This window comes from Pimephales promelas, chromosome 14 (assembly GCF_988280905.1).
Source record: "Pimephales promelas chromosome 14, fPimPro1.hap1.1, whole genome shotgun sequence".
Lineage (NCBI taxonomy): Eukaryota > Metazoa > Chordata > Actinopteri > Cypriniformes > Leuciscidae > Pimephales > Pimephales promelas.
The window spans coordinates 27,187,525-27,209,522 of record NC_142782.1 but is presented as its reverse complement, the minus strand read 5'-3'; the positions used below and the strand labels follow the sequence as shown (position 1 = coordinate 27,209,522).

Sequence of the window (21,998 nt, the reverse complement as noted above, 5' to 3'; positions counted from 1 at the left end):
TCGGACGGCCCTATTCTCCCCACCACTTTCCTGACAAACATTTGCTCTGAGGCTTAAGCGCAGCCCCAAACTCGGTTTGGGAATGCCAATCAGAAGAGGAGAGCAGGGCCCGGGGCCGAATAGTGGAAGGGTACGTTCCCTGGGAGCCTGGAGGCAGAGCGAGAGCCTTTGGCAAAGACAAACAACGGGATAGCACTGAGGGACTCTCTTCTCTCTCTCTCTTTTGCCGCTCCTATTGATATGCACATGCAGAAAAGCATCGGCTGGTCTTCAGCAAAGACAAAAGATGAGCAGAAAAAGAAAGGCTGGAGAGGAGTCCTCTCCATATGTGGCTGCGAGGGGGTGAATGGGGAAAAAAAGAGAGAGGGAAGATTGTGAGAGCTCTCTGTTGCTGTTTTGTTGCATTTTCACACAGGCCTTCGGTTTTAAGGGCCACAACTGTAAAACAAAAACTTCTCTCACTTGTTAGTAACTTTTCCCAACGAGTTGTTTGTGAAGAAACGCGGTGGATCCCCGCAGAGCTTTTATTTTCCGTTCACACTTTTATTTTCTAGCATTTCGGACACAAAAGCAAGTGCTTGGACACGCTTGATAAAAATGTTCCCATCCCAAAAGAGGGAAAAAAAATCTTTCAGTGGAGCCAAAGTAACTAATGAACTCCACAGCTAACTAAACTAACTCTGAGAGAGAGCCATTTAGAAAGTGACGTGCACCCAATAAGGTGTTCTCTTACAAAAACAGTTTGTATCGCATGCAATTTGTTTCTCCTTAGAAAACAAATCTTCTCTCTCATCCCCTCGTTCTCTGTCTTAGGATGAAAGAAACAGAACGCCTGAGGATCAGGCCGGTTGGGGCCGCAGCGGTCCATTTGATTCAGCTTTGTCCAGTCACTCGCTCCCCTACCAAGCCAACAGCTTCGCTTCCTGCTCCTCTTTTCTCTTCCCCGCGGGCTCTACTCTCCAGTTGTTGTAATCCCGGCAGAAACACTTAAGGTTCACAGTAGGTGCTCATCAAAACCATCTGCTGAGGGAAAGAGAGCGCTCACCCATCTCACTTTAATCTCTTCAATTAGCACCATTACAAACCTGTCAAGTAGTCTGATTACTGTAATGGTGACCAGCGCCATCAAGGCGGCAGTTTCGCCGGGAAAGGGACTCTGAGATTGCGTGGACATAGCCGAGGTGGGGAAAAACGTTTCTGTAGTTAAAAAAGATTTGACTTAAAGTATGTAGTGATTACCTAAAGGAATAGTTTACCCAAAAATGACGAATTCGGTCATCATTTACTCAACCTAGTGTTATTCATAACATTAGTAACAGCTCACTGGAGGGGAAGATTTCCAATGGTTAATGACTTAAATCTGCCTGTCCCCAGACACTGATTGGCTTCAGAAGACTTGGAATACAGCATACGGACTACGTTTTAATGACACTTTTATGGTGTTTTTTTTTGCAATTTTGTAACCTGAAAGCCAAATTCTGCATAATATATGCCCTTCTATCGAAAAGAGTGGGAATGATACATACATTTCTTTTAGAAATTACCTTTAAATGTTTCCCAAAGGAAAATAAAGCTCATTGCACACTTAGTCCGAAACTTTCGTATGCGTTTTTCGTATTCTTATTTCAGTATCTCTGATTTGTCAAAATCAAAATGCTTGCTGCAGATGCAAAAAATCGACCTGATCCTAATATTTTTTTTTTTATGGATTGACATAAGTGTGATTGACATAAGTGGGGTCGTATTTATTTTTTAACGTTCGAAAATTGTGTGCAAGGACCTTAAGTCATAATGGTTTAGAATGACATGAGGGTGAATAAATAAAGTATCATTTTCATTTATTGGTTACTTTTCCTTTAAGGAGGAAAGTTCAGTCACAACAGTTCCTCACAAAAATAATATACAAATAAATGGATTTTCAAAATTGAATTATCCAGATCTGCACCCTTTTTCTGTATTTTTTTTTTCTTAAAAAGGCTGAACATGTCCGAATATCATATGCAGTGTTACTTCTCAAGCAAATTAAACTTTTCAAGAATTCTTTTTGAAATTTTAAGTGGAAAATAACACAAATCCTTATTAAGAATAAAGACAGTTTCTCAGAAAACAAGTCTTATATCTTGTGCAGTGCTGCTCCTCAAGTAAATCAATCTTATTCCAAAGATTGTGGAAAATAAGAAAATCTTGTTAATCTGATTTCTTGCCATGCAGATTTTAAGTCAGAAGCTGCATAAGTTAAACAAGAGGATACAAGTTTAAAAACAAAAAAAGAACATCACAGATGTCTGTTTCTTCAAAACGGCACTGCACAGGCCCAACATGACTCCCCTAGCACTGAGGGAGGGGTTCAAGTGGCGCTGTCAGTCCACGGGGAGCTTGTTACACTTGACGTGGTGCACGCTACCTGCTGTGAATAATTAATGGAGCCATTTCCAGAAAGCTCTGTGTAGGTTACTGGGGCAGGCAGAGGAGAATGCGAGGGAGTCTGGGAGGGGTTGTGTGTGTACAGAATGAAGCGTTCGGGTTTTGTGTCCCACACAAACCAACCTTAAATACAACACAGTGTAGTTAAAAGGAGAGTGATGAAAAGAATGGCATCGCACAGGTCTGATGGGAGAGGGAAAGGAGCTGATGAGCCACAGGGGGGTTTGTGCTGCTTGATACTGAGCTCTGGCTATTGCAGACACCGTGATAAGTGGAAAGACCCACAGTAGACCAGAGTCTTCTAGAATGTTGAATTCAGCATTACAACCTTGCCATGATTTAGTAAAATGAGGAAACAAATGATTATAATGCGCACGATTTACTAAAAACGAGGGAACATTAGCAATTAGTATGCTGACATATAAGCTGACATCATAACATATAACTATTAGTTATATGTTATAGAGCCCTGCACATGAAATGCAGGGATTTTTTTATTTTATTGTGTGTGTGTGAGATGTATATGTATATAATATGCATACACACACACACACACACAGAGAGAGCCTCACACACGACATGGACAAAAATATATATATTGTAAATTAAGAATTTGTTCCCTTGTTTTAGTAAATTGTGGCTACGCTGTAATAATTGATTTCCATGTTTTTGCAAATCGTGGCCATTTTGAACTAATTTATTCTTTAATTTGAGTAAATTGTGGCCTCATTTTGATTTAAATAAAACAAGGAAACAAATTATTACAACCTAGCCTGATTTAATAAAACGACGGAATGAAAACGTGCTGACATATTAGTAAGTTGCACGAACAAATTCGTAATCCACGGCCACGATATAATTTTTTTCGCATTTCTACATTCATGTGTGTGTGTGTGTGTGTGTGTGTGTGTGTGTGTATATATATATATTTATTTATTAGGGGTATAACAATATATGGTGCCGTGGATACGTATCGTGGATAGTAACAATACGTATCGTGGATAGTCCCCCAAAATAAAAATTATTGTGTGAGGAAAAAATTGAAGTTTTCAGAGTTTTAGTGCAAGTACTACATTAAACTACTATTTATAATGTATAATAATGCAATGGGGAAATATTTGCGAGTTCTGATAATGCCAAATGTCTGATGTTACCAGTAAAAAGTGTCCGACATTATTTTAAATATATCTAGACAGAGATCAAGCATAGATTCAGCTTCAGAATCATGAATATTTTTATTTTGGTGTCACCATGGTCCTTGGGTTACAAGCAACAAGTCCAAGCCTATTCATTTAAACCCACAATGTAATATCAAATTTAGCATTTTAATCAACAGTTAATTTTTTTGTTAACCTTTTACCATATGTCTTGAAGTATCGTAATAATATCACATCGTGATATGTATCGAATCGTGACATGATGGTATCATTACACCCCTAATATATAGAGCCAAATTGAGCCAAAGTTCATTATCTCTAGCTAATAATTAACCAAAATGCATGATACACATTTGTAGACCTGAATAAAATTGCTTTAAATACCTGCCATGTAGAAAATGTACTGTACATAATGGCTCCTTTCTACATGTATTGGTCACATGATAATATTATGAATAGTTTCACCAAAAAAAACGCAGTTGAGATCAGACATTTTGATGTAATCACAAAGTCGACAGTTTGGTGGGTGTTCTGAAAAGCAAGAGCTTCAACTGAGAGATAATTAGCTTTGGCCCAATGAAGCCCTTAATTATTGCATGTTAAAATAATAGTCACCAATGATTAAGTTGACGCCTCACCTAAAAATCAGAGAGCAGTTTCAGAGAACACGGGCAGAAACGCAGTAGACAGACAGACAGACAGACAGAGGGGGCTAGGTGACAGACAGGTGTGTGGTTGTCTCACCTCCTGGATGGTTTTGCTGGCGGGGAAGTTGAGGCTGTAATCTCTCTGTGCTTCACGGTGGCTAATGACCAGCAGGTAGTTCTGATTCGACAACCCTTGCTGGGCACTGCTAAACGGCAGGAAGGGCAGAAGGGGGAAAAAGAAAGAGAGAGGAGCATTAGAGTTGAGCAGTGGACGAGTCAGGGCTCGTCTCAGTCTCCCCAGGGCTCAGACAAGCCCGTGCCACCCCACTGCTCTGCACGGATAGCGGGAGGCCAGGGCGAAGCCAAGGGCCACGGCATGGGCCGCACACCAGCAGTAAGGCCGTCTGGAGCTATCGATTGGAGCTAAGAGTTGTAAACGTCACACAAAAGGACAAGATGGCTAGTGCCGCTTGTCCGCTCCGAGGTCAGCGCTCCGAGGGTGACGGCTTTGAGATTCATGGGAGCCGTGGTGCCGAGTTGTAGGAGAGAAGGCCTCATCTGATGACAAACGATGGGGGTTAAGTAGCGCTTTGAGCAAATTCTCCGTCTGTGTGTGTGAATATGAATCAACAGCTTAGAGGCGAGCCTGCCGGCTAATCAGGGTTCGAATGAAAGCAGTCAGGAAGAGGAGAGTCTGGGAATTAATATGTAACGCACACATTAATTATGCAACCAGCGCCTTAATCTGAGGAGCTTTGGACAAGCTTATGTTAACAGAGGACCAAATTTACTGTAATGGCAGCTTATTTACATTGACTAAAACTGTGAAATCAATATGTAAATGTAATGTTTGTTGTATCTAGCGATGAAGATTGAAACGGTGGCCTAGGAGAGGAGGATGCATATGCAAAGCTGCGGAGAGTGGAAAAACACAGAGTCATGAAAGTAGGATGTAAAAGGAGGGGATTCCTTTAATTTCAAGACTCTTCAAGACATTTTACATTCTGATACATTATATTTGCATTGCCAAATGTCTATAACTAAAGGTAAGGATTGATCTTTAAATCTAAGCCTTGTTTCAAATTTTGCCACCCAGTATATAGTTCACATAACAAACTTAATTTCAATTTTAGGATTTCAAACTGAATTGATATTGAGTCGTATGTGAATCAGAATGGTGAACTTGTGAATCACAGGGAATTGAAAATAGGGATCAATTGCAAAAAGCAGCCCTAAGTAATACGTTTTATTAAATAGCCTCTATGCACGATCGCTTCCGGGTTTGTCTCAGCACGCCCAGTTACATCCGGTGCTGCGTCAGTCTATGGTCAGAAGCCGGTTTTGCGTTAGGTGGAGATAACGTCAAATTACACTTGCTGTTTATAAAAATGACACTGTTAACAACACTGTGAGGCAGTTAGCTGTCACACAAGAGTAAAAAAGAGAAGTTATTTAAATTATACATTTCGAGCTACATCAACAACTCTGAGGGTTAGTATTCGCTCATATCATACGAAATTCGCCTAGCGAATCAGCGTTTTTTAAAATCGTTGTCTCCGTTTTGGAGAAAATGAATTTTATTAAAGTTTTGCCGCTATACACTTGGCATGCAGAACGCGCTTCCGGACGCTGACTGAGATTCTTTCGGACACACGTCAGCATTTGCTTGAAATTAAACAAAAATTTAATAGACGTGAAAAGACAAACATAAAAATAGACAAAGATGTATACACACACACACAGACATATTTCAAAAGTTTGGGGTTGGCACGATTAAGATTAGGGTTAGTTAATTATTAATTTGATCAAAAATATAGTAAAAACTGTAATATTGAGAAATATCAGTAGAATTTAAAATTTAACTTTTAACTTTTGTATTATATTTTTAAATGCAAGTCTTTTATCATCAATGTTAAAAACTGTTGTGCTGCTTACTATTTTTGATGAAACCATGATATATTTTTTTTCAGGATTCCTTGAATAGAAATTTCAAAACTGAATTTATTTGAAATAGAGTATTTACATTATAAATGTCTTTACTGTCCGTTTTGATCAATTAATGTGCCCATGCTGAATAAAATGCGGCAGGCTAAAAAAAGTCAACGGCAAAGTAGAACTTTTCTCTCTAAGGATTTGAAACTATGCAAAACCTCCTTCTCACGACAGATCTACAGCATAAGGTTCATCTGTAGGAGCTTAACCAAGTTCAGCCCTCTGTGGTCCCAACAGCACCTGGAGCTGACCCCCCTAAACTCACCCTAAATGCTTTTCCACACCACCGGAGGCACTGAAAATAGAACGTCACTGGCTGCTATAGACAAAAAATAAACCACTGTGTAAATGATAAGCAGATTGGTATCATTCAGTGATAAGTCTTCCGTCTCAGAATCCTGCAAGACAGGGACTTTAATCAAACCTACCGTCTCGTTCCTCACATATGTACTCACAAGCAGCACATACCTCTGGCTTTAATTTCTCACATACACACTCTTAGGGTGACCTGTACCACCACCAAACAAAACACAAACATACCCTTCGCTCTTTCTTCCTCTTGAAGTTTTATTTTTGCATCCGCCGCAAATGTTTTTCTGCACCGCCTGTTCTGATCTGACAAGTCTAAGTACTAATTGCTGTAGTTTAAACTGTTTTTCCTTTCTGCCAAAACCAGCAGATTCCTCGGGCCCCCAAGTCTCACAGGAGATCAGACGCGGAAAATGAGATAAATACCAAATGCGCGGGGACTCATTTGCTCATTTGTATTTGAAATAGCAGAAGTTCAAATTAAAATAACCTTAAACACACACATCTCCTGGAAGCAACAGAAATAGATGATTCGTTTTAAATTATTCATAAAGTTCCATTATTTATGCTGGAGATTAGGGGTTTGGATACCTCCACGAGAGGGAAAGCGAGCGAGATGAGCTTGGCTCATCACTGGATTTCTGTAACTACCTTGGATGGAGTGTCTGTCGTGAAAGCTCCAAAGCCTGTGCCGTATTTGCATTCAAAACAGAGGGAAGAAAATGAGGCAGGCGGCGCAGTGCGAAGACGAGTTTGATTAATATGTTTGGATATGGTGTGCTGAGGTATGCTTTGCAGTAATTGCCTACAGTGGCTTTTATTTGTTGAGTACTGTGCAATTGTTCACTGCCTGCATCCTGAAACCCCACACTTGAATTTAAACTAAAAAACAAGCTGATAGAGGAGACATATTTTGTTTAAAAGTTTGGGGTTATTGAGATCTTTTAATTTTTTTTAAAAGTCTCTTGAAGTTTGAAAAAAAAAAAATAATAATTTGAATATTTTTGGAAATGTAATCCGTTCCTGCGATGGCAAATCTGAATTTTTAGCAACCGTTAACCGTGTCACATGATCCTTCAGAAATCATTCTACAATGCTGATTTGGTGCTCAACAAAACAGTTGCTTAAAATTTTTGTGGAAACTGATATAATTTTCCTTAGATAAAGTTCAAAAGAACAGCTTTTATTTCAAATAGAAACAAATTGATTTTTTTAAAATAATCATAACACTTAAAGCCTTTATGTATAAGGCATTATAAAAGGTATTTATAATGTACATTATAATGCATTTTCATAAATAATTGTAACCAAAGATAAAACGCATTAGAATATTTGCACATTCCTTGTTAGACACAAAGTATAATTAATGCAAAAAAATTTTTTTATAATGCATTATATTTAAAGGCTTTAATTAAAGCTTTTTTATATCTTACCCTAAACTTTAGCATGATATGATTTTTTTTTTTCAAATCAACTTCAATCAGCCATCAGTTTTTATTTACACAATGGAAAACGAGTGATCGAGAGCTTAAAACTTGTTTAACGTTGTGTATATTGTTATATTATTTTTTTATTCCCAATATTTGTACATAAAAAAAACAAAATCAAATTTTTTTTTAAATCAATGTAAATATTATTCATTATAAATTATTCATATAAATCAATGTTTGTTTATTTTTTCCAGGGAACACTGTCAATTGCATGTACAGATGCTGTAAATCAATCATGCCAATAAGGCACTTTGAAATTGAAACTCAAATGATTTAAAATTCACCACTTGTTAATTGTGTGATTTAAAAAAACGAATTAATATGATTAATAAAAATTGAATTAAGTATTTTATCCAATAAATTACAAAGTGCATGAATACAAGAAAAAGTACTGCATAAAAGAAGTTGCCGAGTTATCATTTCACACAGTTTCTTTCTATTAATGTGCTAAATCACACAGAAACACTGACATTCAGCTCAACCCAGGTTTAAAATAAGTGTAAGTAAAGAGGCCTGAGTAGATGAGAAAACAGCATCTGAACCGCCCCTGAGAGATACAGCCCTACAGCAGGAGCTATAATCTGCTGAGGAACAGTTCTCTCTCTCTCTCTCTCTCTCTCTCTCTCTCTCTCTGTGACAGTTATTTATAAACGCAGTTAACAGCTTGTCTGCTCACCCTCCTGGAAGCCCTCTTCTCACTGCACCAGGAGAGGACAATCACGGGCAACAATGGGGTCACACCTAACTAACACCAGCCCTTTATTTTTCTCCCTTATTTTGACTCCTCTAAAATAGTTTCTGGGAAATAATTAGAGCCCGCCACCGATGATGAGCTCTAGTAGGTGCTGGATATTAGATATTGTGCCATTTAGAGAGAGAGGTGACATGGTCTCTGCTGCATGTCACCTGGCTGCCCGAGAGGGAAAAACGAGATGGGCGAGAGCAGCTGTCAGGATCACGTTATTATATGTGATCTCGACGGATCCACTGAACCCTGACCAGTAAGCGGTACGTCACAATTTGTTTGTTTATCAAGTTTTTAACGCCATGTTAGCATCAGGGCTATTTACATGGCAAACACAAGGTCAATATCACAATTTAAATTACTATATAAAGTATTTCAACTTAACATAAGATAGAAAATCTAAAATACATTTGGCTGATACCGTCTAAACTATTCCATGTGAATATATTTCTGAATAAATCATAAAAAGAATGTTTAACAGTCAAAGGAACTTGACATGAGAGAAAGGAGGAACTTCACCTATCAATAGAAAGTATTGATTGTCCAATTCGGCACGTCACAGTAACGTGTTTTTTTGGCACTCCGTCCGGACCAAATCTGACAAGGTGCTAAAAGGATTTTTTTTTTTTTTTTTTTGGAAAGATTAAAGTGCTGATGTGTTTTGGAAGGGTACTGTTATCACAATGTTTACAGCCCATTAAATACTTTTCTCAGAATGTTTTCGCACTCTAGAGTACTGTGTCCACACACAAGCTGACAGAGATGCCAGTTTATACCCAGTCGCTCGACGGCATCGCCACCGTCACCTCCCAATGGGGCTTACAGCAGTGCTAATCAACACATAATTACACACACAAACACATACACATCAAAATAACACACACACACACACACACACACACACACACACACACACACACACACAGCCCTTACTAATTGAAGTTCCTTTCACTTATTACTTTGAATTGTACTGCCCTGTCTATAATGTGTTGCATATTTTTTTTTAAATTTACAAAAAAAAAAAAATTAATGAATGTTGTCAAATGTTGTTCCAAAGTAAAATATTTTTTTCTTTGAATGTAATTTATTCTTGTGATGTCAAAGCTGAAATTTCAGCATCATTACTCCAGTTGTCACATCCTTCAGAAATCATTCTAATAAGCCGATTTAAAGCTCATGAAACATTTCTTAATAATTTTACAAATTATTTTCAGGATTCAAGGATTTCAAGTTCAAATGAACAGAATTTATTTGAGACAGAAATTTTTCATTTTTTATCAATTTAGTACACCCTGACCATTACTGAAAAAAAATAATTTGTTTAAAAAAAAAAATCATACTGACCCCAAACTTTTGAACGGCATGGTAAATAAAAATAAGTAAATAAATAAACAAACACATAAATAGATAAATAAATAAATATCTTTAATTCATTAAATTGCTTTATAAATCAAACTGTTGATCTACTGTCACAGTCTAAAATGTGGTCTTTCAACGCCACCTAGTGGTAAGTGAGAGACTTCTCTTAAACACAAGGTCCATACTATCCATCTTGAATAGTATGTGAGATTAGAATAAGTGTGTCAGAAAAAGAGTATGACAAAAGTCCCTGGATGATCTACTATTTTCAGAAAAATATTGAAGTGTGAAATGATATTACACAACCCATTGCAGAGAGACAAACTACCAAAAATGGTAGATTTGTTTGACCGATGGTGAGAGGTTTAGATAAAGGTTTTTAAGTGATTAATAATCAAAGTTTAGCCTAAGTTTAAATATTTATTTAATGCTATCAGTAATATATTTCATCTTTTCAACTTTTATAAAGATCTGTTTGGCCATTAACTTTTAAATGCATCATCATACATTAATATGAGGAGAGTTCTCCGCATGAAAGACGCGCAAAAGTAGTCTCCGATATGGTAGAAAATTGAATGAAATTAAATGAAATGTAGCAGATTTTAACTGTGACAATATGACTGACAGGCCAGTTACGGTGACAGCAGGATGCAATAGAGAGCAACCATTAAAAGACGCAATTGTGTGATATGATAATATGTCCCAAAGCGTGTCTAGTCTTTTGCTACACACTCGTAAAGTGTGTACTCGTAAAAAAGTACGTAATTTGTCTTCACAAAAAGAGCACATACGTGTAGAGCATATAATAAGTAGGAAAATAGGGACGCAGCATTGGTTTGTCTGGTTAGGTTAGAATAGTCCAGTCAGCCCCTGCTGGTAGATGTCTTAACTACAAAATTCAGTTCCTAAAAAGCATCTTTCTCTATTGACGGCCATTACGCATTATATGATACATATTATTATATGAATATAAACAGACACTCAAGATCTCATAGCCATCCTTGACTAAATCCTGTGAATATAAAGCCATCAACCTCATCCAAACAGGATATCGAAGTTTTGAAAACACAGGTCTGATGCCCATATTTTTGAGAGTTTCACAGAAATAAATGGGCAGCTATTAGAGAGTGGGAGAGGTTTATGAGAAAACAAACTTTACGTTTTGGATGTGAGATACGTTGGTAACTTGGTACAAAGAGATGGACCACTCGCTCGTATAAAAATCAGATAAGATGCAAGTCAATCGTTTCAGTTTGGGACCAGTTTTTTATAGCACAATCTGAGCTAAAGTGGCACATTATGACACTATGTAGACATACCTGCTCTGGCTGGTGCTGGCTGAAGGGGCAATATCAGGGGTGAGAACATACAAGCTGTTGTTTTTGGGCAGGTGTAAAGTCCGCAGAACCGTCTGTAAGAAAGGACAAAAGAACATCAAAGAGGTTAAAAATACTTTAAAGTCACCATTTTGCAGAACTGTACATGAAGTACACTTTAACAGACAAGAAAGTTACCATTACAAAAACCCATTTAATGAAAACAAACAAAAATAATAATACAAATATTATTAATAGATAATAATAATGGAATATTTTTTTAGAATCGAACCCCTCCTTCTCAACATGGCACTCAGAATTCTGTAGAATTATGTAATATAATTTATGATTTACAAGTAATTTTGCATCATTAATGCAAAAAAAAAGAAAAAAATATTAATATCACCATAGATTTAATTAAGTCATACTTACACTGTCAGATACATCTCCACTCTTCCAGCCTTTTAACTGCATTTTAGAGACAGGGACCTGTAGCTCAGTCTCTAAAATAGTTTTAATATCACCTGCAGAGAGACAGAATTGAGAATAGGTTAAAAAAAGTTAACTGGCCGTTCACTGTGTTACCACTAGAGGACAGTATGGATCCAGTCTAGTTTTATCTTGGGTTGAAGTTTATTTAGCAAATTCCTGCTGATCTTCAACCACTTCAAGTGCCAAACTGACAAATTTCTTTTACATATTTTGAAAACGTCTTTTTTCATTCATCAAACCTGCTGGTGTATGTGTACTAGTAATGTCATTTAAAGGGTTAGTTCACCCTAAAATAAAAATGTTGTCATTAATTACTCACCTTCATGTCGTTCCAAACCTGTAAGACCTTCTTTCATCTTCGGAACACAGGTGAACAAAAATTTAATCTTTTTGATGAAATCTGAGCACTTTTTTGTCCCTTCGTTGACAGCTACGCAACTGACACTTTGACGCTTCAAAATGTTCAGAAAGAGGTCGTAAAATGAATCCATATGAATTGAGCAGTTTAGTCCAAATTTTCTAAAGAGACGAGATCGATTAATATGATGAACAGATTTAATTTAGGCTTATTCATAGATATAAACATTAATTAACTCACACATCAGTTGTGGTAAACCGTTTTTACAAAATCATCAAATTACTTTCTCCAATGTAACCGTCAATGGAGGGACAGAAAACGCTCAGATCTTCATTTCTGTTCTGAAGATGAAAGAAAGTTACAGGTTTGACTTGAAGGTGAGTAATTAAGGACATAATTTAAATTTTTGTGTGAACCAACCCTTTAAATCTTCTGTGAATCGTTTGTTACTCAGCTATTACTGAGATTATACCACCACAATGCAGCCAAATATTCATCAGAAAATCAGTTCTTTTACTGTTTGCCATTTTTTTCTAATTTCACCACCAGACATAAAAAAGGGCTAGCTAACAATCCAAGCTATTGGTTTGTCAGCATGGTGATCAAAATTTCAGTTATATTGACAGATTTACAAATGGCAAGCTTCAGATGGTAACCTCAAGACGATGCTTGTGTGCCACAGATTTATCACCTACAAATCGGCCTCTGCAAAAACTAAACAATAATCACTTATCCACAAACACATTAATATTCAATTATATTACCTGTTTCATAATGAAATGATTAAAACAAAAAGAATAAAAACATTATTCTATTTTAATTATGTACAGATAAACCCAAACAACTTTTTTTGACATGTATTTAAAATTAACCAAAGTGTGGACTATTACACTTACACCATAAAAAAAACAAAAAAAACAGCGGTTTTCTTCCTTTTTCATTCTATTTGTGTGGCTTGCTTGATGCGCCCCTGCAACTCACAAGAGCTCTTCCTGTTGACTATGCTCGTGACATTAGTTAGTTTCAACTTTCATTCACAGAAATACAGTCAAACAGTGTGTGGTTCAGTTCAGTGGTTTGTCATACCAAGAATCAAAGGTAAATATCTACATTTACCAAGAAAATGCTCTGATAATTTCTGAGAAAAATGAAACGGTTCATTTTTGCAGATTAAATATTTCTCAAATCAGTTTAGGCTTTTGTCAAATAGGCAATTAACAACGAGTCAGCATTGTAGGTAACAAAGCGCAAGCCATGAACCATGCAACTAGACACTCTATGGTGTGTATTTCTAAGAAAGAAGGACTGTGCTAATCTTTGCAAGAGCAGCATGATCATGCAGACTCTTATTTGACATGGGTAGTAAGCTGTCTACCAAAAGATGATTAACTGTTCATGTGAATATAGTGAATACAAGGGGTTGAGAAATATTCCCCTACGAAATGGAACAACACTTCATGAACCCGATACGTCATCAGTCGTCGCCGATGGCTTTGCCGTTACGGAGTTTTTACAGGATTTCTCCATGACAACGACTGACAATCAGCGAAGCTGCTCTAAACTTTGAGGAAACATGATGATTATAACATTCCTTCCTCAAAGTGTATGTTTCTGATTGGGAAAGGTAATTTATTATACAATTTCTTAATTTAAATAACTATAGTATTATTATAAGAGTAAATAAAGTGCATGGTGGTCTCATCTGGCGCTAAATTTAAATGTTTAACCGTTTGCAAAGCCATCTCGCCGGGGATTTGCGACGCATTCTGTGAACTTTCTCGTAGCCCTCCGTTTGGAGTGTGCCTCTGAAAAATCTCCGTTTCGATGGCTATGTATCCCCACCCCTCGATCTCAACAAGAATCGGGACTCGCTACCCCTAGACGTGAACACGCAAAACGGGGTGAATTGGGATTGAGCCTAAATGTATTAAAAACAGTGTGTGCTCACCGACTGTGCTGGCTTCCTCCAGGACTACCTCTATGGAGCGCTGCCTGTACTCCACATGGAAGTTGAGCATCCGTGACTGCCGTTCCACAATGTGCCGTGAGGGCTGGACAGGGCAGAAGGCCGGGCTGGATGAAGACGGGAGTGAGGAAGATGATGATGCTGATGCTGTTTCTGATTCTGAAGAAGGCGGGGCTGAGGGCGTAGGAGCTGTGGCTTCTAATTGGCTCTGAGGTCCATAGGGGCCAGTCTGAGTTGCTTCACTGGAGAAATTACTACAGAGGACAGTAGAAAATTAGGTTAACGCAAATGGTGTTACAGTTGAAATAAGAACAGCACCTCTCCACTATAACTACATTTTGATACACTACTGTTGAAAAGTTTGGAGACAGTATTTTTTTTATGCATTAAATGAATTCAATAGATGAAAAGTGACAAAGACATTTATTATTACATTATATTGTTACAAAAATTTCTATTTAAAATAAAAGCTGTTTTGAAGTTTCCATTAATCAAAGATTTCTAGAAAAAAAAATGTCCCAGTTTCAACAAAAATATTAGCTTTCTTTAGCAGCAAATCAACATATTACACTGATTTCGGAAGGATTGTGTGTGACACTGAATACTCGAGTAATAACTGCTGAAAATAAAATAAAATTCGATGTGTTTTACAGAATAAATTTAAAGACAAAAGAGTGTTCTTATTAGCAGGAGCATTGACTGAGTGTCTGGATTGAGGGTCATAGATCTGTAAAGGTTGAAAGCCCCAAAATCCAATAACATATTTTGTGGGAAAATAATCTACTGCCTCTATGTATTTGCTTTATAATCCAAAGTGAATACTGGGTGAATACTATTAATTAATCGGACGATCACGAGTCCATCGTCCAAATTAGAAAAATTTGCTGGTGATTTTAGAAAAGGGAACATAGAATGGCGAGAAACAGATAAAGTGAGGGAGGTAAAACGAAGAGAGAGAGAGAGAGCGGGAAAAAGCTTGCACCTCCTTACACCACTCTGCACGATCCACAATGCCGGCAGTGCTGAAATCCAAACAGTATCAGACTCAATGTAAACAGGCTTTACTCGTATAATAATATGGGCAGGGCCCAACAGACGCTCGATTGTCCAACCCAGAGAAAATCACCCTTTTTTTGCTCTGCTGAGGACACAAACGGCTTTTTCTGGCACTTGCTCGCTCTCTCTCTCTCGTACTCCCTCTCTCTCAGCGGCTGATGGCTGAATTCCCCCGTGCCCCCGTGTTCCCCTGTGGCAGTAAATAATGTCTTTTCTCTGAGCGCTGGCGGGACAAAGGCTCCTCTCTTCTCCTCCAGGGTCAGCACATATCGCTGTAAGAGCAGGAGCGGGGGGCCAGGCACAGCACACAATGCCTGACTTTATACCACCTTATTACAATACCAAAAGGTTAAAGACGTTAGGCTCCGGGGGCATTCAGAAACTCGTTAGACACAAAAAGGAAAACCCAAACATTGGATAAATTAAAGAAATGTCTCACAGAAAAAAACACAGTCATTGACATCTATAGATCAACATGATTCTACATATGTACAGCTAGACACATGATGGAAAATAGGACAGACACAGAATATCATTGCACAACTTGCTATATACTTGTGCCGTAAATGTAAGCTGCCCTAACATGAGTTCATGACCGATTGACCGAATAAGTTTTGCAAATCAGATTTTGATTTGATTTATAAAACCTGTCTAAATGATTCGTTCACAAACTTCCGGAATTTGCTCACTCAATCCGGTCACAGTGGTTTAAAGCTTGATGAGGGAAACATTATTACTGAATATGAACTCAACACTTTGGTCTTTGGAACAGAAATTGTACTAATTTCCATGACTTTTCCAGGTTTTCTATAACTGTGGGAACTGTTCAGTAAACAAAAGTAGTATTTAAAATAAAGTAGGATTTAAGATGAACTAATTAATGAATGTTACAGCTTTTTGAATGTTTCTAAAACAACAAAAAAAAAACAGCTGATGACGACAAAATACAAATCTGGTGAACCTCAGAGGCACTGATTTCAAGAGTTCCGCCTACACAAGATGTCATTTGTGCTGCACGCCTGGTTAGAAAAGGAATTCACAAATGAGACTTCCTCAAGATTATGAACAGATCTAGCTGTTCGTTTATCTGCGATAAAATGGGTCTGTGGTTAATAGACATCTCTCTAGAGCGAAGCTGGAACAGTAGAGTCCCACAGCCCACGGCATCTACAGCCCATTTTTAAACAATCTTGTGATCTGTATATAATCTACAACCGCTACGTCTCTTTCTTTTCTCCCCTCCCTCTCAGACACTGGCATTCAGTCAAAGGTTATTCCACTGTGAGCGTCTAGATGGCAGTCTACACACACGCTTGGCTTGGCAGCAGCGCGTAGGTCTCCGGGTCCCGCCGAGCAGAGATCCAGCTGGCAGCGGGCGACTCAATGGGGGCACTTGAGTGAACCGTGCCATCCTACAGCCTGCACTATGGTGCCAGCCAACCACCCACTGAATGCACAGGCTGGAAGTCGCCATGCCAGGCTCCATTCATAATTACGTGCCTTTGAGAAAAACATGTCCTCGTGTCCAAGCCCTTACATTCACACACCCTCTAAATAAACCGTCACAGAGTGCGCTCCGTCTGAATATATTTGTTCTTAAGACTCTGGGGCATTCATGAGCGCTGACCGTTGAGAAAGAAGAAATGGACGGAGGACACAATGAGAGTTCACAAATGCCTTTTGTTGTCCAAAGTTTCAATTCCTGTTATTGGGTCAGATTTTTTTTTTTTTTTTTTTTTTTGCTGTTGTGTTTGTGTGCGTTCCTGTTCAATTTCTCTCTCTTTCGGGCCAAGGCGACTGAGGGAAATCTCAATACGGATAAATGCGTAGTGTAACACTTTACAAACTCTTCAAGCGAGACAGACAAACAACAAGAACTGTTTGTTGCGTTTTCAATTGTGGGTGTCAACGGTTTAGTGCCCAACGCCGTGCCAAGGTGGTTGGCCCCTCTATATACCATCACAACCCAGTGAAGAGTGCACAACAATGAAAGCTGTCAACTACTTTTCTTACCCACAATGCAACTGGCAGAATTTAATTGGTCGATGGAATGCTGAAAAGCTTTACATTCAGCCTAAACACACCATGAATGAGTTCACTCCGATCCAAAGCAGACCGAACTAAAGAAGATGGTAAAAGGATGGGCGGGGGGAGGTGGGGGGCGTCTTGATTCTTCAAAATAGTGCTGTGCATCTAAACAATCCTATCGCTGGCCATAGACAGACAAAGCATTAAACAGTACTTCTGTATTAATGCACTGAAACGGGCAGCAGTGCAGAACCCACAGTAAGCTACATTAGTGCTGCGTCCTATAAAAAGCTCCCAACTTTGTTGGTTGTTCTCCTCCATTAACAAGGTCATCAACCAACCACTATGAAAACCCCCACAGTAAACTTGATTGTTTGATTTCCTGTGACTCTGGTGTTGAAATGGCACGAAGGGGGTAATTGCTGGGGAACAGACTTCCAGAGGGAAATGAGATGACAGCTTTCTCTGCACTGCTATTTCACCGCAATTATTTCCGCAACAACTTTAATTCTCACTTTTTTTTCTCTCCCTCTCATTTTTTTTTTCTAGGTTGTAAGCAGTCCAAATTTATTCATTAAAGTAGCAAAAAATGGTTTTATGACACCATAGTAATGTACGATATAAGAGAGAGACAATCATTAGCTTGGGGTTAGTAAGATTTTTTTGTAAGTAAGACCATTTTTTTAGCAATAGTAAGGATGCATTTATTTGTGCATTAAAGTGACAAGCAAAAGCTTTTTTTTTTCCTGAACTTTTCATCAAAGAATCCTGAAAAAAGTATCACAGTTTCTACAAAAATATTACGCAGCAAAACTGTTTTCAATATTGACAATGATAAGAAATCACCAAATCATTTTTCTGGAGGATTGTGTGACGCTAAAGGCTGGAGGAAAAATGACATTTGCCATCACAGGTATAAATTCATTTTTTTTTAATTACATTTTAAAATATGTAAAAGCAGAGAAGAGTTATTTTCAATGGTAATCAATTTCACAATATTCATATTTTTACTGTATTTTTGTACCAAACTTTTGAACAGTTGTGTAGTCTAACTACATAAAACGTGAAATAAAATAATTTGAATTAAAAAAAAAATAATAATAAAGGATAAATTTTGTATGTAAAACAAGCATTTGTGCTACGCAAGCTTCTGGTATGGTATGCTCCCATAGCAAACTGTGATAGCAAAATCTATACAACTGCCGATCACAAATAATTTCATTATCTTATATAATAATAAAGTATACAGTCTATTATCAATTATAGTAAACGTATCATTTTAGTATATTATATTAAACTAAACTAAAGTTTAAATACCTTTAGTGTGAAGGTGGATCATATCAATAAATCTTTGTCCTGCCGTGTAACACTTTCTGTGCTTAAATTTCTCACAATTTCTATACACTGCATTGTACCGGACGTTGCAGTGAACACTGTGGCTAAATGCGGAAGCAATTGTGCATAGAGTCTATTAGAAAAAAATTTGAATTATGAAATTAAGAAAGATCATGAGATATTAAGGTGCAGGATTTTGTGTTCAGTAGTTAGTTTGCTGATTACCCAGATTAAAATGGTAGAGCACTTCTAATTTGACCAAATCAGATGAGCAGACATGATAAGAGCTCTGCCAAACGCTCTACAAGCCGAGAGACACAAGCTGCTCTGACATTTCCCCCTCGATTCCTTAACATCCAGGGAAACAGCAGCAGCCACAGCTGGGTCTCATTATAGCTCAGAGACGAATGCCCTTTTGAGAGGAGCCCTGTTTCATTTTACAGGGGCATGAAAACAGTAACCACCTCGTTCAAGCCATCAAGCTCAGCTGGGACTTGATTCAGGTAATGTGCCGTCTTTGGAGTTTATCAGCATAAAAACACATGCAGTTCAGAAGAGTGGAATCTCTGCCATAATCTTGGGAAGGAAAAATTTTAATTTCAAAAGAATCAACAAATGAAAGTCATACCTTTGCAAGATCCCATTTTCTTGTGGTATCACTCCGTTGATGGCTGCCTAGAGAGAAAACATAAATATATTTTTAATGAGAGCTCACAGCATTGATGACAAGAAATAACTGTTAGGTTGAGTTCAATTTAAAAGTGGCATTACGAGAAACCTTTTTAGTCAGCATCAAGATTTTAGTTTTAAATGTATACTGTATTAATGTATAAATGGAAGCATTTGTGGTGATGTAAATAATTTAGGTGCCATTTCTTTGACATTTTTGACACAGAATTTGTGTACTTCCCTAATCCCTATTGTTCCCTATTATAGTCAACAACCTAAAAGTAATGCATGTATACTTTACAGTCTGATTTTTTGGGGCATTTCCAATCACCAATTAACATAAATATTTCTACAATGCGACAAAATCATTTTTAAAAGAACAAATGTAGTCTTTAAATTAATATGAGGTCAAAAAAATGCATCCAATATACACTGCTTTGCCATCACAGAAATAAATTACATTTGAAAATATAGATATTTTATAATAATAATATGACTATTTGACTATGTTTTTGATTAAATTAATGTAGCCTTGTTGAGTATTAGAGACTTTTTTTTACATTAAAGAAAAAACTTCCAGACCACCAATTTTGTTTCCATCATTTTTTTCCATTCAATTTAAGATACAGCATGTTACACTGTAGGACATAACTGCTGTCATTACTTGAAATTTCACATCAACTACCCAAATAAATAATGGTCTAAATTTACTGACATTTTTTTACAGTGATAAAGGTACACTTCCAGAAATAAAATATTCCATTAGAAAACCCAAACATAAAACATACAAGCAGTATCCAGCAATGTGGTCTACATATTTCTCCCTCTCTTTCTCAAGTGGAATGCACAGAGATGGGCCTGATGTGTTTGTGTCTGTGGCGTGTGTGAGCAAGTGGGTTCTGGAGCCAGACTGATAAGCAGACTTGCTCAGTGGATACAGATCTGAATGGAATGGCTTTTGATTGAGCCAAATAACTAAGTGTATACAGAGACGTACATCGCAATGCTTGCTATGCTCTGAAATTGTTTCCATGCCTGTAGAGGACACAGATATGATATTTTGTCTGCCGTAGAGACGGAACATCAGATATTCACAAAAATGTAAAACAAGTGCTCTACACATTTAAGGGCATTTGACTTTTCATGATAGAATTGCTCAGGTCAGGTGCAGGGCGGCATATGTGTGATCAAGTGTGCGGCACACATCCTGACCTCAGCGTGGGGTGCTCAACTTGAAACACGCGCTCGTCTCATTCTTTTTCTTTTTAACTCCATCAACCTCGTAACCCCGAGCTGGAACAGCAAGTCATTACATTTACAGGTGCACTTAACCACACCATGTGCTAGGCCCTGCTTTTTTTGAATGGCAGCCAGCATACAACCAGCTTCCCGCTAAATATAGTAAAACAGCCTGCTTTTGAGATAAAGGGCGACTTTCTGGAGAGAAATCTGTCTGTAAAACCACAATTTCTTGATTTTCATTTGAAAACTGTTGCTTTAGATCTGTCCTAACACTGCTTTCTTTATACCGCTTTTAAGAATTGTAAACGCGAGATGGAAAGACTTTTGGGGCGAGCGTCAGTCGAGAGCGAGAGTCCCTCATGCAAATTAGCAATATGAAAACCACCAGAGGACATGCCTCCTGTTACATTCACCAAACCAAAATATAGTTTGCCCGTCTGCCTTTGTCTGTGGTATGACACTATGTTTTAGGCTTAAGAGGTGAAATGTTTGTGCTTCGGCAGTTGAAAGGTGATATACCAGTCTATAAATCACCAGGATACTTGTATAAGACCTTAGAGGACCTCAATGAAAATTTCCACAGCATGTATTCAAAGATGGACACCTGCAACTAGGAATTTTTAGGACCGTTTTGATCTGTGTAAATGACCTGTTTGCAATAGATAAGATTAAAAGCCATAAAAAGGTGTGGGTATTTGTAAACTGCAGCAGACATTACTGTGTGTTCAAATAACATTATCGATTGAAACAGACACCTAGACACAAGCTCTGCCCAGTAGGAGCAACAAAGGAACTACTATTAATTCACTAGAGGGTGAAACAGTTCCTACTTGAACAAAAACACATGTATGGATCTTGAGTCATGATTCAGCACACATTTTGGTACTGCAGTTCATTGCTGCTATTGATGCCTCTGAAATCATTTATATTAAATGAACTGCAAAGTAATTCTCTGTATCATTGAATCGTCATACAGAGGAAAAATAAATGCAAATGCATGTAAGAAAGAAGAAAATCCAAGTATACAAGATGTAACGTGAGTGACGGCAGTCGGAATGAAACGGACTGAATTAAAGATGCAAATTGATAGTAACAGTTCGTGCTCATGTTGTGATGATAACTATGATTAGAAATAACAGTTTACCCTGCAATAGTGAAAGTAAAGCCGCATTTACACCGCAGGTCTTGATTCCCAGTTCAGATTTCTTGACTATGTCTTATTTTTTGAAAACAGTGTGATTTACAATGGACGCACACAAAATGATGATACAAGCTTTTGCTTTCCACACCATCTTTAAAGGTCAGCAAAACATTGGGTTGAGCCGTCACCCTCCACTGTACCATTAAACAGAGTCTTGTGATTGTGATTGGTGTCCACCTGATTTGACTTTATTTGCCACCATTGCTTTTTCA

At 37.7% G+C, this 21,998-nt stretch overlaps 1 protein-coding gene across 2 annotated transcripts in view; it reads right to left on the bottom strand.

The window, feature by feature from the left end:
- Positions 1-21,998, bottom strand: part of faf1 (Fas associated factor 1) — a 65,980-nt gene that overhangs the window by 40,284 nt on the left and 3,698 nt on the right. The window contains exons 3-7 of one of the 2 annotated variants that reach the window (XM_039675591.2): positions 19,303-19,349; positions 14,238-14,509; positions 11,872-11,963; positions 11,443-11,534; positions 4,326-4,434 (exon numbers count right to left, since the gene is read on the bottom strand). In XM_039675591.2, coding sequence (XP_039531525.1) covers positions 4,326-4,434; positions 11,443-11,534; positions 11,872-11,963; positions 14,238-14,509; positions 19,303-19,349 — 612 coding nt within the window. The remainder of the gene's footprint in view (positions 1-4,325; positions 4,435-11,442; positions 11,535-11,871; positions 11,964-14,237; positions 14,510-19,302; positions 19,350-21,998) is intronic. The other variant, XM_039675598.2, reaches the window with a different exon arrangement.